The following is a 16942-nucleotide window of genomic DNA, read 5'->3' on the forward strand; positions in this document are numbered from 1 at the left end:
AGGAGTGAGAGAAGTGACTCTAACGCGAGTGATTCTAGCTATATGGTGGATCCACAAGGGCAAAAAATAAAGGATTGTTGTTGTTGGAGTGTTGAGAGAGAAGCTGGTCAAAAAGAGCGTGTGGACATCAAAAGAATGACAAGAGCCGGACTGGCTGCGTGGGTGGTCGAGTTGAAACAAGTCAATACGAAGCGAAAGAGTCGAAAGAGAGTACCAAGCAATAAAATGGAAAAGAAAGCGTTGATAGACTGCCTATCGAGGGAGAGCGCGTGCAAGCCCTAACTGGTCCGAGTGAAGGAAGGGGAGGACAATACTCCCTCTCTCTCCCTTGAATCACGAAACCCCGAGATTCCAGAGAGGTTTCGTCTAGTCCAGGTACAACACAAGCACTGCGAGTGGAAGCTACGCGGTGAATCATAGGAATGTACACAAACCGGATTGATTCCCCCTGGCTTCTAGGGGAAAGGCGGTATTCTGGTATGCGGTGGTGCAATCCACACTACTGGAGATATAGTGAGCCCCAGCAGCCAAAACTGATGAAATGAATTGCCGCGGAGTGATTTAAACCACGACTCGATATTCAATCCTTCGTAAAAAAGATATTGTGAGGCAACTCACTCTTCGACAGCAACAAATCAGGCACGTTGCCATTCGGGGGTATGCAAGGGAGAGTTTACCCTAATTCCTCGGGAATGCAAGTCCACGAAGGTCCCCGCCACCTAGGGATATTCTTATTGTCTGATTTAATTGACTAGATGACCGGCAACATCAGTCAACCTTGTATACCGACCACTACAACAGCTCACCCTGCGACGATCAAGTATAGAAACCACGTCTGCCATAGTGACCCAGGATATTGCCACGAAGTCCAATGCTGTCAAACTAAATCTAAAAGCGCTTTTTTCCCCTCTAAAAATACAAAGAGAACAATGGGAATCCATCAATACACATAGACATCATTCACGTCTCCATCACCCCTTAACATATCACGCGGGAACGGAAGTATTGCTGAACTTCTTCGGTGACTCCATTGCACAAAACTCGGTTCCCATTCCGGACGCACGTCCTGCGGTGTATCATATACTGAAACACATAGCTCACGAAGTTGGGGAGAGACAATTGCTGTGTAGCAGCTTGAAACCTCGGCGTTGACATCGTATTAGCCATTTCTCCCGCCCAAAGTGGAGCAGCTATCATTGTAAATAGCATTAGTTATTTAGTAGGTCTTTGGAAGTAGAAGAAGAAAAAGAAGAAGGGAAAAAAGAACTTACAGACCGAGGTTCCGCTCGGAAGGTGTCGTGGCAGTTGACCATTCTTGTCTAGCACCGTAGAAAAGATGCCACCAGCGCTACCAGTGAGAAGAGATCCACGTTGGGAATCCGCTGCAAAGTTTCCTTCCATGTTGACATTTCCTACGACCGACATAGGGAGCCCTCTAGCTGCGACGACGGCTGGGGAAGTGTCGATGTTGACCCGTGGGCGGCCCTGACTGTCTGGTTTTAAGGCCGAATTCCCAGCGGCAGTCACAAAGGGAACTCCAAGAGTTTGGAGTCTAGAGATAAGTGCAGCAAAATTTTTGCTTTCGTTTGAGTCTTCTGAGAGCGGAACATCGCTACCAGTCGAGACAAGGACAATAGACCTTCTCGCGCGGCGGTGCTTATTTGCATCGATATCCTGTCCCGCTGCTAATATGCCGTAATAAAGATCCCTGAAGCTGTTTGGGCCAATTTTCACCGGTATTATAATCGTATTTTTGGATGCTCCGTACTCAGTGCCCGCAGCCTTGATCGCTTCCGCCGTTCCATGGGAACGAGGGTCGTCGTCAACTTCAGGGTGCTCACCGTGGTCTTTGGAATGTTGTGTCTGGATGGCGGACCTTCTTCGGTGCATTGGAAGCTCCTACCATGGAAGGGTTAGTATACTTAATCATTTCCTTCTGATCAGGAAATTGATTGGATGCAAATATCGTACATGGGCTATGTGCACCCATCCGGGGACTCCTCTTCTCCGTAGCTCGTCGGGGTTGGCAACACCCTATGAGAGAAGTTATGATAAGCCACTAGTGATGATTTCCTCTCAGATGACGGACAAAACTCACCCGGTCGATAATATAGATGTAGATATTTTGACCCGCGGGTTTCTCATAGATATAGAAAAGGTACAGATTGGAGAGCGATGTTGCTGGCTCGCTGATTTGAATCAGCTCAGGGGGCGCGTTTTTTTGAACTGCATATATGTCTTCCCAGCGGTATCTTTTCTCCAGAGAATTTTTCGTGTTGTCTGCTTCTTCGGGTGGAATTTTTGGGGCTTCCAAGGTATCATTGTCTGAAAAGGAAAACAACATTCGATGTCAGAATAAATTCTGTTGGGGAATATCTATCCCAGGAGTCTTACCGCGTCTCTGCTTGTGGTTCACGTTCTCTTCGTCATCTTCCGGTTCATTCGAAATTCGCCTCTCATTGCCCGTTTCATTAAAGAGAAACGTGCGTGCTTCGCGTGGCGTGTCTGTCGACTTTGAAGGAGCTAGGTAATTATACAGCCGTGGGTTGACGGCATAGCATGTTGCCGCCTGGAACAGAAGTAGAGAGGACAAAAGCCGCATTCTGCATTCAAGAAAGATAGAGGGAGGCAGCGGGTTAGGTAAGGGGAATAATTAATCAGGGTATATTATATATAGCATTATTTTGACCGGTTGGACTTCCTTCTAGCTGTGCCCGGAGTTGTTCTATGCTATTGGGTATTGGTATTCCACAGAATAATCCTGATTCCTTCATTACTTTGCTTTGGAGGGTTTCTGTTATTATTTCTTAAAATCATTTTAGCTATAGTAGGTTTAGCGGAATTCCTTCAGGAAGACGGTTGGAATAAAGATAGGTTGAGTCATTATTGTGAAAATTATAATTGAAGCTAGCTATATATAGTGAAATTGTATACTAGCACGCCCCACTAAGTACATCCTACAGTTTACTACTATATACTAAAGGCTAGTCTTCTCTAACCCCGATGTACGCTATGTCGTTAAAAAATTACCGATTATGCGTATCGCATAGCGCCTAGTAGAGGCTAAAGATATACAGAGCGTAGCCATAGTATAATACAATTCCTATAGCTAGATATGTACTATAACATAAGCTTTACATATATAGATATATATATTTTTCACTATATATTTTACTTACACTAGGGGGCTGCCACCCCCTAGGACCCCGCCTGATTTTCGCGGATCACGTAAATAACACTCGACGGTTTAACTAAGCGTAGTACTACTTTCTATAATATAGAAGTTATATAAAAAAAAAGAAAAAAAGACCTAAGAGAGATAGTGATATGTAGCAAGAATAATTCATTTATACCCACTATACTATATACAGTAATATTATACTAAAAAAAATTTGTCGTATTTACTTTATAAATAAGGCATCAATTGACCATCCTATTACCTTCTGTTATAGTTACGTATATCGGTATGCGAGTTCGGTATGCGAGTGGAAGAATGGGAAAAACAAGGAGGGTCAGCACGCATAGGCTAGTATCGGAGGATTCGGGCAGAGAGCTACTACAGTGGCTGATCTAAAGTCTTTGAACACTACCCCTGACCCACATACTATTTATATAATATTATATAATATTCTGCCAGGTAAAAATTCTCTTCATTGATCCCGGGCACCATTGATCCCTATACTTAGTACTATACTAATATTTAGTATACCAACCCTCTGCTTCGATAACTGCTTTCACCCGATTTAGCATCGAATTTTATGGATTTTGCAGAACCCCCCATTCAATCTTATCCCATACTTCTTACGCTGCGTCAACCAAACGTTCTAGTGTAGTACTATTATTAGGTATATCTAGTAGCTCGGGGTGTAGCTTATAGATTTTTGCCTTTAATAAAACCTATACGTTCTTAATTAGATTAAGATCTAGCGAATAAGGTGGCTATACTATAGTATTAACCCTCTTTCGCTCCAAAAGCTTACGTACGATATATACGCGATAAACTAGCGTATTATTATATATAAAAATAGTATCTAGTCGAAGCAAAATAGATAAAATAGTATTATATAAATTATAGATAACCTTTATATAAACGCCGCCGCGAGGTATATTAGAGTTACCTTATAATACCTATAGACTAATACGTTGAATTTCGCTAAAGAAAGTAGCCTAAAATATCTATTTTATTTATTTTCTATATAGTCTACTATAAATATCTCGCTCGATTCGCTGCTACGAGGGTCGATTAAAGAAATAAGGCTTTCGATAGCCAGTACCTCGCTCGATAGTATATTTATTAGACTAATAGACGCGAGCCTAATCTTTAGGGGTAAAGTATTGATATATTCTTGTCTAATAAAGTCGCTTCGCTGTAGTTGCATTATCTAAGGTAGATCGATTAAGCTACCGCTATTTTTGAAGCCCTATCTTATTCAGAAGCCGTCGAATTGATATCATTTTAAATTTGTAATCGATATCAGCAAGTAGGTCTTAGTAACGTACATAAGGGTCGGTAGTAGCTCTCTTATATATTCGATCGCGATTATCTTTATCAAGTTTACGAGGTGCTCCGGAGCGATATTTTGAATAATTATTAACCCTCTTATTCTCTTTTTTGATAGTATATTGGATCGTTGATAGAGGTATCGAAGGGTAGGCTTTATGAATTCTCTTATACCCCCATTGAGCAGTCGAATGAAGCTCGCAAATACGAGTGCGAGTATAGGGGTCGAGTTCTTTGCGAGGCATTGGTATAGCGAGTATATCTTATATTAGTATGATATTCAGGGGTAAAACGCGTCGATATAGCGTGTATATACTAGCGTGTCGACTCGCGTGAGGTAAACAGCTATATTAATAGGCAAACGGTCAAGAAAATGCGGTGTAGGGATATGGGGTAGGGTTCAAAGACTTTTGATCAGCCACTGTAGTATGGGAAGATCTAGATTCGGTCATTCAGAGTCTGATTAGGGAGTGAGAGAGTAGTAGAGTAGTTGGGAATTAGAGTGGCTAGGAAGTAGAGTGGTTAGGGAGTTCCCAACTCAGTCAACATGGGGGTCCCGCATTTAGCGAGGTCACTTATCCCACAGCAGTCGGGGCGCGGCGCGGCGGCGGCGGCCCCCTAAACACAAGTATATACATGATTTCCAAATGGGGCCTTACAAGGATTTAGGTATGCGATTAAAGGGAGATGGGTGTGCGATCAGTGGTGGGCTTTTTTTCCCCCCCTCTATCGAACTTTTACTACTTGAAATAGGTATCTAAGGCCATCCCATAGATAATTGCATTTTCTCTTATACCGATATCTCTCAAAAGAATTGAACTGTGCAGCTGCCAGAATGCAGTGGTTGCTTTCTATTTGAGGGTATTCGTGCTCTCTAGACCAAAGGTTTTGCTAGATCCTGAAGGATCGAAGATATTATGACACTACTTGTGTTTTAATAAATCTTTACACGATTTATCGCTCAGACTTGCTATGCTATCTTTGGTCTTGAGTATAGATGAAACGTGGGCGTAAGTAGTAGCCCCAACATTCAGCAGCGTGTGGGGCGACCCACGGGCATAGAGATATTAGGTCCTAAGTTAATTAGGGATTAAATTATGATTATAACCAAATCTAATCAATAGGCAGCTATGCTACAGTATAGTGATATAGTTTAATATCGTAAAACTTTTTTAAAAAAAATAAGCATCAAAGTGAAATAAAAGTAAAGTAGATACATGGAGACCTTCATACAAGACTAAAAGAGACCAAAATACACATCCCACACTAGCTAAATGTATCTATATCTTGAGTCATGCTCTATATAATTACCTAGTAGGCCAAGCTTTAGTATGTATGGAGACTGAGTATGTGTTAACTTCTTTTTGAACTTATCATACCCAACCACTACCACCTCTACAACATCTACAAAAAAAAAAAAAAATCATCTAGCACAGAGCTCAAGACCAATTCTTATCAGAAACGTGAGCACTACAACTGCAAGGTCTGTGAAGAAGCATGTATCAGGTCGTAATAAGGGGCCTCGCTCAGGGTTCATGTTTGAGTCGTAAGATACAGCATCAAAGTCAAACCACAGAAATCAAAAAAAAAAAAAAAAAAAAAAAAAAAAAAACCAACTCGCTCGCTGAATGGGAATAATGATACAGGTAGTGTTGTACAGATGGAAATCTCTTCCCAGCAGAGATAACACATGAGGGCAAAACACAAAGAGGGGGAGAACTTGTACAGGCACCCAGAACCAGGAAGAGTGGTCATTTTTTGCACAGTGAGAATAAATGGTTTGTAGACTGTTCTGGGGGTGCACTTATCAACAGAACGACCACAAATATGTTCAAGGAGTGAAAAGAAAATTTCGAGGGGTAGTAAGGGGGCAAGCTCAAGACCGGGATCTTGCTTCTTTTTTTTTCTGGGTTGGTGGTTGTGGTGGGTTCAGAAGTTGACCACTGGGGACATCCGAGAACAACTATGAGTGATCTGGTCCTGACGGACCAACGTTCAAGCCGGAAGGATGCCGATGGGAGTCAACGACAGATCCCGGGGGAAAAAGGATGTGCAATAGAATGAACACAACACGGGGGTGGTTCATGGGTGGGTGAAAATGCGAACAATATCAAAAAAAGGAACATCACCGAGACCCCAACTCGACGTCGGGAGACACGGGAGAATCGGTTCATGCTAGAAAGACTCGCTTGATCGCTGGGAAAGCACCAAAGCGCGGCCTCTCGCGCTTCTTTCATGTCGGAAAACTCCGCAGAAACTCCGCCTTCAGGTGAACACTTGACGAAGAATAGAAAAAGAGACAGGCTGTCGTCAGTGCTGCGCCTGCGAACTCCAGAAGAGAGGTTCGAAATTGAGGCCATATCGCGGTCGTCTCACAAGAAAGGACCGCTGATCAGGACAGGTCAAAACGTTAGTCTGGTGCGCACAAACCCAACATATAGCATGAATGACACGTACCTTGAACCGAGTCGTGACTCTAATAGCCAGAGTACTTGGCTCCAGGTTGGGTGCGAGCAGGCTTGTGATCCGACTGATCAGAGCCATAGCGTGCAGCAGCACCGGCTGAGGTGGGAGGACAGCCGGCGGCCTGATTAGCAAGTCCGCTGGTACCGGAAGAGCCGCTGGAACCGCTGGAACCGCTGGAGCCGCTGTTGCCGCTACTTTGGCTGCTTCGACCGCTGCTGCGCCCGCCATCCAGATCAACGAAAGTGGACATTTGCCGCTGTGTATGTTCCAGCATGGAGCGATTGTAGTCCTCAAGCGAGATCTGGGGGTTGGACGCGCGGGAATTGTCCACGAACGAGTACCCTCCCGACTCTGTTGGGAATATGGCCTGAGAATTCTGAGATGACTGTGTTTGGGGGTTGGCAGTCATGACGTCTAGTTTGTAGGAGCAGGGTGTTAGTTTGGTTGATTGAGATATCTGGTGAGATAAAATAGTAATCAAGACCAAAAAAATAAAGATAAAGATAAAAGATAAACCTTCCACACAAGACCCTATTAGAGGAATTCTTACCTATGCGCTAAGAAAGCGAGGGCTCCCTCAAATGTGATCGACAATTAAGGCAGGATGAAAATCTGGCCGAAGATCTGTACAAGGCTTGGTTGGGGAGCCACGGGTGAGGTCAAGGGAAAGGGGTGAAATATATTGCTATGGGGCAATCCAGACAGAGTTAGGCAGGGAGATGGGGAGCTTAGATGGGATGGTTTCCACTGACCACGGTATATATAACACGGTGCCGGGCCCACAATTGTATGAAATCACCTCGATAAAAGGCCAGAAGATCATTCACTGGGTCTGATAGGCTCTGGCACAGGGCTTCTATTCTCCTGAGAGGGACCCATGGTATACAGCGTACCAGTGGACACCCGACCAATGCAGCGGGTATAGTGACATCACTGGCTGAAGGAGGGGGTAAGAAAAGAAAAAAGAAATTTCTTTTTTTTTTTTAAAAAAATTTCCCTTTTTTTTCTGGATGGCGCCAGGGCGACATCATAAAGAACCGTCGCGGCCTTCATCCTGCCTCATAGACCAGCAGGCACTACTGCTTCCTCCATCAGAAGGTGGAGGTATCTCATCATCCAGCGGATGGTATGAAATAACCCACCCCCAAACCCATGGGGACTGGATGAACGGTGCTGATAGCATCAGAGGGCCCACCCGGATGGGGCGAGAGACTCCCCGATGAGGTCACTGGGGAATGCGAGACTGTACCAGTCAAGAGCCGATGGCGTTCTGCGATCGGCAGCGCCGGTCCCCTGCAGATCTCCGCCTGACGTTTTGTACACGAATCATATCGCAAGGACACCATGGGCATGGCCGCTGAACGGCCAGAATTCCCCCGGTGGTTTGTGCAGTGCATCGTGAGAAATCGGGGCATGCCCAAGACTCGACGGAACGAGGGACATTCCCGCGGGTGGAGTCCCAGGGGAGGGAAGAGAGTGGGAATAATCCCACGCTAGGCGACAAGTGGAGCCTTGAGGCAAAAGCCTACGGGTGAGATCGACGGCTCTTCATTTGAGATCATCCGTTTGACACATGCGGTATACGGTCTAGTCGTACACTTGGACCTTGTCCTCCATCAAAGACATGTCGACGACACTCTCGGCGTATTGGCATATCAGCCCAGAAATAAACGAAACAAAAATAAAGGCGTGAGGCTCTGCCGATCTCCCATGTCGTCATAACTCTGGAATCGGGCGATCCAAACATCGATTGGTTATTTTTTTTTCTGTCAGCCCTCGACTGTGATGGAATGCCGTGTCCTTTTAAGAAGATTCCTTATTTGCCCTCTCCAGAGTGGATCTTTCTGCAGATTGGGGGCATCCGAGAAGGATTGAATGCACACGAGTAAATTCTCGGTGGAGAGCGCAGGAGTCATAGTGGAGCTGGGCGACCACTGACCCGAATAGACGCTGGATGATTGATGAATCAAGTGGACGAATAACAGTCTGTAGATATAGAGTCGGAGATGTGGAGATAACAATGACCAAATTGATAAAATATCAAATAGCCAACACGAATGCAGAGATCGAAGAGATCGCCATGCGATTCTGTGCCATATTACTGTAAAACTATGCCTGAGGCAGGGAGGCACCTGACGTCACGGAGCCCTCGATTGTTTCTCGGGACACCAACAGCATCTACTCAGAGAATGTCTAGAATCTTTGATGAAAAGGAACCCGCGTGAAGTCACCAATTTTCCCAAAGTCTACCAAGGGATCCATAGCCATGTCTACAGTAAAGTGAGGCCATCCTGGTTGGTTGGTTGGTACTGGAGATCGGTCAGCCCAAGGGTCGGGTAGTCGATCATTCGCCATCGACGAGTTCTCAAAGGGCGACTGGAGCGGGGAAGGGAAAAGCAACAAGGACTCCCGTTCGGAGGCCAGCACCCCGGAAGAACCATTGTTTCCCGATGTCTGTGGAAGTTGATTGTCGGTCAAGCGATTAGCACTGAGTGCCGTGAAACGTAAAAAGTGATTCACCCGGTTCCACTAAGGCGCCTTAGGGCGAAATGTGTCCGTCGGGGCATGCATTTCTCTTGCTATTTACTTACTGCAAAGCGCTTCCAGCGGACAAGGTCGGAACGAGAGAAGTACTGTACAGATAACTCCTGACCTCATGTCTGGCGTTGGATGGTAATCAACCCTCACCACTCATGATCAAATCCTATGTCACTGGCCACCATCGTCTGATGAACCGTCGCATCTGAGAGCAGACACTTCCTCGTTCGGGTAAAAGGGCCAGGGGAGGTAAGAAAGGAAGGGGGAAAGGGAACGATGATGCTGGTGTGATATCAGAGCTGGCTCGGAGTCTGTGCGATGGCGTCAGTTCAAAAAATGGCTGTGGAGCGGGCCGATAATTGGGCTCGACCTATCCCTTGTACAATACTAGCCCTGGGAAGTCCTACTATGACCCAGGGGTCTGATCATATCCATCAGAGGCAATATGACATCGTTTGGGGCGGCTATCAACACCGGAGCCCTTCCGGTAGCATAGCGCCAAGAGGACAGCCATTAGATATGCACGATACTCCATTGTTCGTGACACCCTATTGTGGAGGCTACATCATAAGATGGTTCAATTTTCAGCCCCCGGGCTTCGGGCGAGGTTGTCCGTTGGCTCTACAAGTGAGTTCATGGAAAGTCGAATTTTGCATATCCATCTTTGAAGCCAGAATTCATGACACATCTTTGGAGAAGGATGAATGCCAATGCTGTTGCAAATGGTGCAACTATCAATGCTATACATAGGAGGTGAGAGAGGGGAAATGAAAGACTTTGAGTGAGACTTGGGCTGACTCGAGCCTGCTAGTCACAAATGATATCACTCTCCAGGTCTCGAAATCCAGGTCTCGAAAAAAAGGGTGATGTCCCTGACAACAGAAGATTCACTGCACCGTCAGTAATGACCCAGCCACTATGAAGTCACAGGTCTTGATCAGACACCAGACATCGCTCCATACCGAACGAAACGAGCCCTCATGGTCGCTGCTCCACGTCATATAAGAACTGCACCGTGTCCATCCTTGTATCTGAACCTTGCATCATTATCAGTCCTGATTATATCGCTTGGAAAATGATGCTGTCAAGGAAGACAATCAGCAAACCTCGTGCATCAGACAGAGAACCCCAGACTCGGCCCAGAACACCAGAAACCTGTTTTGTACGCGACTAGTGACCCCCGGCCCGTCGACGATTGACATTCGCTCGACATCACTCTGCTTTTTTTTCATTGTGTTTCTGCTTTTCGCCCCCGGCGATGACCACACCGGCTTGCGACCTGGGAAACTAGCTCGACGCCGTCTGTCCAACCCTCTTACCGTGCTTCGCCTCGCCAAGTTATCGAAGATGATTTCATGCCTTGCTGTGGCGAACTAAGGCCGGATCCATCCCGAGCAGTTGTGGAGCTACAGCAGCTGGGTTGCATTGCATCTGAGCGGTGGATGAGACCAGTCTCGTTTCTCTTGATTCTGTCCCATGAACTCCCTGTGGACCTACTAGCAACGGTCAGTGACTAACGACTCTTATGTGAGACTGTATAGTATGCGAGGCTGTCATCACCTATCCTGCCAAAGGTATGAAACCCGCTACAAGAACCCTTCGCCCGTGATCGTCCAAAAGCAAAAAAAAGGATTCGATGAAAAATTGGAGTATTCGTGGTTTCGTTCCAAATTAGATAGAACCAACGCAAACAAAATCTAGTAACCTATAACAGGGCTAGATACACAGTGGAAGATGCATCGTATTATTTTTGTCTTCAAAACTCATCACACGTAGCCTAAGCCCAAATGTTAGTAAAAACCCATGGAATCATAGAAAGCGAAGACAAAAATGAATGCCGTGATCGACATCCAAAAGTCACAAGGAGAGTCAATGTACCTTTCCGGGCGCCCTGGAAGAAGAAGCGCACGACAAAGACCTGCAGCCCGGCCATCGACACCATCATCAGACCCTCGATGACACTGAAGTTGAAGATGCGGCGCTCGGTGCTCCGGACGGTGCTGAAGTTGCGGTTCTCACGAGTGCGGAAGTACTTCTGGGTGCGAGAGATGGTGGAGAGCTGAGCGGACAGCTTGTAGATGGACTCCTCGAGGCTGGTGGTCTGTTCGGGGGTGGCGCCCTGGCGGGAGGGCAGCTGGGTGCGTTGCTCGTTCTCAACCTGGGAAATCACACGAGGGGAGTCAGCAAAAGAGAGAGAGAGAGAGAGAGATTTGAGCAACAGGCTCTCGGGCTCTATAATTGACACCCGAGCATCATAACATACCGAAATCTCAAAGTCAACCAGCTTCTCGGCAAAGGTCGACATCTCGTTGTTGAAGCAGAACGTATACTCGCCCGAGCTCTGGGCCGTGAAAACAAAATCGCCCTGTCGCTCTTTCGTTCCATCCATAACTACCTTGCCGCCGGGTGCGGTGACCGAGTAATCAAGATCGAAAGACCCGCCAGATTGCACCTGTAGCAGAACTCCCATGTCAGCCATTCAATGGCAATATATGATGCCGGCGCTGAGTAGAATTCACAGCCGGAGGCTCCTCAGAAGCCAACAGCAACGTACCGCAAAGTAAAAGGCCACCTTGGCGTTGGCCTCTTCAACATCGGCGTGGAAGCATGCCGTCTCGTGTGCTTGGAGCTGGTAGGTCAGGGCGGTGGCCGTGACACTGGAGGCCAGGGATGCCAGGCCGGCAAGGAGAGAGAGGCGCATAGCGATCAGAAAATTGGACGGAAAGATAAATTGCCCCGCGAAAGACTCGGATGTACAAGTGGTGATGCGCGTCAGGAGGTTGCGGTTGGGGCCAGCTGTGTGTTTGGGTGTTTGCCCTGTTTGCAACCAAACATACTACTCGATGTATCTGCTCAGGTACCAGGCACTTACACTACGGTGAGAATCAAACAATGAATGCTTGTACTCAGTACCATTTACACACAACCTCTACACCAATATCAGGGATTGCTGGCTGAAAGCTTCGAGGGTTTCTACCGCTCATCGGAAATCTTACGCCGTTCATTGTCATGTATCGTCTTCTGCGACTCCCCAATCAACAAAGCAGAGAAAAGAAAGAAACACATCATGATCATCACATCAGCCGGTCGCTGCTCGTATTTCAGGGTGCAGCACCAGCCCTCCCGACTCGCAAAATCCCGGCGCCAGTAAAGAATATGGGAAAACGCAAAACAAGGAAGGAAAAGAAGAAAAACGTTTATCGAATGAAGAACCCTTCACTCTTCCCCCAGAAGCTCCGGCTCTTATTTGCATGGTCAAGTCCCAGCAAGTCCTCAGTGTTGGTCGCCACATCTGACAGGATATCATCTAAGAAAAGGCAAGCGTCAGACGCATGTTGTGACAATGTGTGGAGATTCCAAAGGGTAAATAAACACTTACCATCTTCCAGATACCGAGGGCTGGAGAAGGACCCGCGAGGCACAATGGCGAACTTGATCTTCTCGAATTGCTTGCCCTTGATGCTCGTCCGCTTGGAGAGACGCTGCTTGGTTTCCTTGAAAACCTCGCCCTGTGAAAGATCAGTAATCGAACGTAGAGAGAGGTGCAAGGCAAGAACAACGGACCTGTTTCACGACAAATTTGAACGGAATCCCGTGGGTCCGGTTGGGTTCCCGGTCGAAGTTGAAGGCGTTGATCACTCGGTCATCGCCCTCCAGGTTCAATTCTTCAGCCGGGATTTGCTCGGCGTAGATCGTTGAGTATTCGTTGATGGATGCCACATTGTAGTCATCCCGCAGTTCCTTGTAGATCTTCCCACTGTGTGCCTCGAAAAGCCGCATTTCGTGGATCGCCTCATCTTTAACATCTGTCTTTTTCTGGAATTCAGCCAGAAGGTCCGAAACGGTTCCGCTGCGAGAGACAAGGACCTCCACAACTTCCTATAAAGGGGTGAGTCAATGACCAGAGTGGTTGAATGAGGAGACTTACCTCTTTCGTGATTCCATCCGGCAGCCAGGTCAACCTGAAACATTTCTTGCTCTCATAGTCGCTCAAGCTCATGTCCAGAACTTCGTAGTACAGAGCATCTGACCGGTGCATGGTGTAGCCATAAGCGCCATACTGGCCATTGAGGACCTGAGCCAGAGTTTGGGCAATGGTCCGCTTGAGGAACGGCTTGGGCTTGCCAGTGCTGGCCATCACGGGTGCAAACCGCAGGTGAGTCGGGTCCACCTGCAGGTGCTCGCCAACCTTTTTGGAAAACTGGTCATAGGTCATCTTGCGGCTGAGTGTCAAGGTAAATTCGTCACCTTCACTGGCTTTGATGGGAGCAAATGTAACATCCATGCGGTTTAGAAGATAATCGTAGAACTGCCGCGCATCCGTATAGAGAGCCGTGGGAGGTAGCTCCGAGTCCTTCACTGTCCGTTGAAAAGTGATAATGTCACCGTCTTGGATCTCAGATTGCTGGAATGTCTGCTTGGGCTTCATGACATCGATCATGTTATGCTTGATTTCCTCATAAAGTATAAATTCCGCCCCCGCGGGCCAGTTCATTCTCGCGAGAATGGTGGGTGCCAGTTCGCTGACCTTCTGGATCTTGTGGACATACAAAGACCCAACCCCGGTCAACGTCTGAGCCACGGCATCAAAGTTCTTCAGGAAGATAAGCACTGAGTCGCTGTCGGGCCACGCCGAAGGCTGTCCATCAGCGCCAAGCGAGGCTACCTCCATCCACAGACGGAAATAGTTTCCTTTCGTGCCAAATTTGTTGTAGGCTTCTTCCACGGTTATTTCTGGGTCTCGGATCACCTGGTCGGGCCGAGTTGTCTTGTTTTGACGGTTCACCATGACCCAGAATCGAATTGCTTCTGGCCTGAGTTCCCGCTCTTCCGCAATTTCCTGGGCAAATTCGCTGACCTTCTTCGTTCGAAGAATTCGGTACTGCTTCGGCAGCGCTGGGTCTTCAGCTGGCAACTCCATGCTGGTCAAATCAAAGCCGTGGTGGGATTTGAATGAGTCATCAGTGAGGACGCCGACATTCATATACAAGTGAGCTTCCTCTCTTTCCTTCTTCCGGCGCAGCATTTCCGCCCGGTCTTCGGCCAAACGCTGTTCTGTAATCGAATCAGCCACATCCTAGAAAAGCCATCATCGAGGACCCTAGCTTACCGATATGAGAAGGCACGTCGTTCTCGGTGATGGGAAGAAGAACATCATCTTGTCTTGTCTTTCGAACGTAGACCAGCATGTAAGCGTTCATCGACCGCTTCGTGGAGAGAGTCCGGGTGTATGGCTGTCGAACACCAGCTGCCCCGTTCGCAAGCTCGTATTCTCCTCCGTAGTTCTCCTCCAGAACTTCTTTGTCCGTGGCCCGGTTCACGCGGTCGTCATCAAAGCGGTACCAGTGACCATCCTTGGTAGGCTTCAAAAATGCATAGTAGTGACCGGCTTCCAAGCCACCGCTGTGAACGAGGACGCCATGCAGTTGATAGACCCAAGACTCGGAGCGGTCCGCATCGGCAGACAGATAAGGAGAGGCGTCGAATTCCATCGGGAAGGCGTGTCGGTCGTTGACTTTCATCATGGCATCAAGGTTGAGGTCGTATTCGAATCGTTTGAGGTGAAGATGCAGAACCGGCGGGAAGCTTTCGAAGATCACGCCCTTCTTGGCGTCCTGCAAACCGTAGGGCGGGCCAGCATCATATTTGTTTTCACCTTCCAGCGTCTCAACTTGGATGTAGTCCTTGAAGCTGTCATCCAAGGTCTTGTTGCCGCGAACGTTCAGTTGAATGTCCCAGAAGTCTTCCACGCGGGACGACTCGTAGTCGACATTGATGCAAGAGATGTAAGTCTTTGTTTTGCCAACAAATAGATCCGGCAAGACCTTCTCAGCCACTGTGCCCTTCATCTTGTGCTCTAAACGCTCCATGAGCTTCCGCGAAAGCTCCTGGACATCCTGCTGCTCAAAAATTTGATTGGACTGCCAGCCGAAGGATTCTGTGAGTTCAGTCGTCGAGACTGCTGATTCGTTGGTCTGAAGATTAAAGAATAGTCTCTGAAGCGTCCATGCGCTGTTCTCGCGCGAAGCCTCCTGATCGGTTGGGATTTGGTAGACAGCCTGGGAGGGAATAATCAGCACTGGAATAGGTTTAAAGATAGAAAATGATAATTTCATACCTTGCGGAAAGCATTGGTGAAATAGAGAGATTGCAAAAGCGAGTTCAAATAACATGTGGCACCCTGATTCCTCAACCCCACCATGCCTGTCTCCTTCTTGGAGTCGTAGCTGGGCATCGTGAGCTTCATGTATCGCAGGTGAGATGAGGGAAAAGCTTACTTTTGAAAGCTGTGCCAGAGGACACCAGTGGTGTCCTTCACCACACGAACGTACGCCGTAATGATTGCTTCGTCGTCCTGTACCAGCGGAACGTCTCGGCCCTCCCAGGCTTCATTGAACAGACTTCGAAGGGGATAAAATCGTGTAAAGCCCCAGTCTCCTTCTTCAGCGTTGAACCGGTGAGTCGCAACTGAGATCAAATTAATACTTTACCGCTTCCAAAATTCGAGATCGTCCAAATTCTTACCGTGATGCACATAGACGGAGGGATCGTTGACGTTTGACAACACCAGTGCAAATTGCACGCAGGCATACCAATTCTCGGGTAAGTCCCCCTCCCACGCATGCTCCAGGTAAAACGAAGCTTGCTCGGCATGGTTACCGTACGGGAAAAAGAGAATGCGCCTATTCCCACGGTCAGCACCCACACCGGTTGGCAAAGTCCGAGCGAAAAAAAAAAAAAAAAGCAATCACCCCCCCCCAAAAAAAAACCTACCAAGGGAACCCGCCGCACTTGAAAGCCGGCCCATGCAGCTTGCGGTCCAATTTCCGCCAGTCGCGGATATGCCATGTGTGATGTGTCTCGTCCTCGGTCTCGAGATCGGGATTCTTAGGAAGGACCCGAGCCATCATTGCAGCATCTATACCAGTCCCCCGTCAGCCATCATTCTGTGATTATGGAACGGCCTCGGCCGACCGACAGGGATCGTTTCCCGGGCCCTTGAACACAACCCAGTATCTCACGCTTTGTTCATGGTCGTGGGGAGGGGAAGGTAAGAAACAGCACATACGATCATCAGCGGTCGGCTTTGAGTTGGGCTCGTCGGAGCCAGGCCGGGATACGACGACGACATCGGTCTTCTCGTTAGGGTACTGCTCATACTCGTCCACGAGCATTTCGTTCTCCGCGAGCTGCTCGGGTTAGCCATGGAATGACGACACGGAGGGGTACGGTCCGGGGAACGCACGTTTTCCATGAGAAGCACCCTCCCGTCCAGCCGGAAGGTACCTGACGAGATGGAAGAGAAAAGACGATATTTTTTTTTGGGAGGGAAAAGCAGAGAAGCAGAGGAAGAAGGTGGGAGGAATTTCTTCTGCCGCCGAATCATGAAAGCCGGAGCTAGCGGTGGCGGAGCCTGGAGGCTCGGCAGGGCCTGGG

At 47.8% G+C, this 16942-nt stretch overlaps 4 protein-coding genes across 4 annotated transcripts; all 4 read right to left on the reverse strand.

The window, feature by feature from the left end:
• Positions 1 to 978: 978 nt before the first annotated feature.
• On the reverse strand, positions 979 to 2602 carry NUU61_002010 (Subtilisin-like protein; the record flags this gene model as incomplete). The annotated part of the gene is made up of 5 exons (XM_056652592.1): positions 979 to 1190; positions 1272 to 1899; positions 1972 to 2034; positions 2099 to 2325; positions 2395 to 2602. 5 exons carry the CDS (start codon positions 2600 to 2602, stop codon positions 979 to 981), a joined length of 1338 nt encoding a protein of 445 aa, XP_056513659.1.
• Positions 2603 to 6977: 4375 nt separating this feature from the next.
• NUU61_002011 (uncharacterized protein) lies at positions 6978 to 7376 on the reverse strand (the record flags this gene model as incomplete). Its single annotated transcript, XM_056652593.1, has 1 exon — positions 6978 to 7376. The coding sequence occupies one exon, from the start codon at positions 7374 to 7376 to the stop codon at positions 6978 to 6980; it is 399 nt and encodes a 132-aa protein (XP_056513660.1).
• A 3895-nt stretch (positions 7377 to 11271) lies between these two features.
• Positions 11272 to 12206, reverse strand: NUU61_002012 (p24 family protein; the record flags this gene model as incomplete). The annotated part of the gene is made up of 4 exons (XM_056652594.1): positions 11272 to 11282; positions 11384 to 11663; positions 11769 to 11957; positions 12060 to 12206. The coding sequence occupies 4 exons, from the start codon at positions 12204 to 12206 to the stop codon at positions 11272 to 11274; spliced, it is 627 nt and encodes a 208-aa protein (XP_056513661.1).
• Positions 12207 to 12702: 496 nt separating this feature from the next.
• Positions 12703 to 16892, reverse strand: NUU61_002013 (ubiquitin-specific protease UBP15; the record flags this gene model as incomplete). Its single annotated transcript, XM_056652595.1, has 11 exons — positions 12703 to 12812; positions 12885 to 13014; positions 13070 to 13384; positions 13434 to 14560; positions 14616 to 15564; positions 15624 to 15732; positions 15784 to 15973; positions 16031 to 16188; positions 16280 to 16424; positions 16575 to 16695; positions 16752 to 16892. The coding sequence occupies 11 exons, from the start codon at positions 16890 to 16892 to the stop codon at positions 12703 to 12705; spliced, it is 3495 nt and encodes a 1164-aa protein (XP_056513662.1).
• Between the last annotated feature and the right edge of the window lie 50 nt (positions 16893 to 16942).

The sequence above is a fragment of the Penicillium alfredii genome, assembly GCF_028826965.1.
Source record: "Penicillium alfredii strain IBT 34128 chromosome Unknown utg000004l_segment0_segment0, whole genome shotgun sequence".
NCBI lineage: Eukaryota > Fungi > Ascomycota > Eurotiomycetes > Eurotiales > Aspergillaceae > Penicillium > Penicillium alfredii.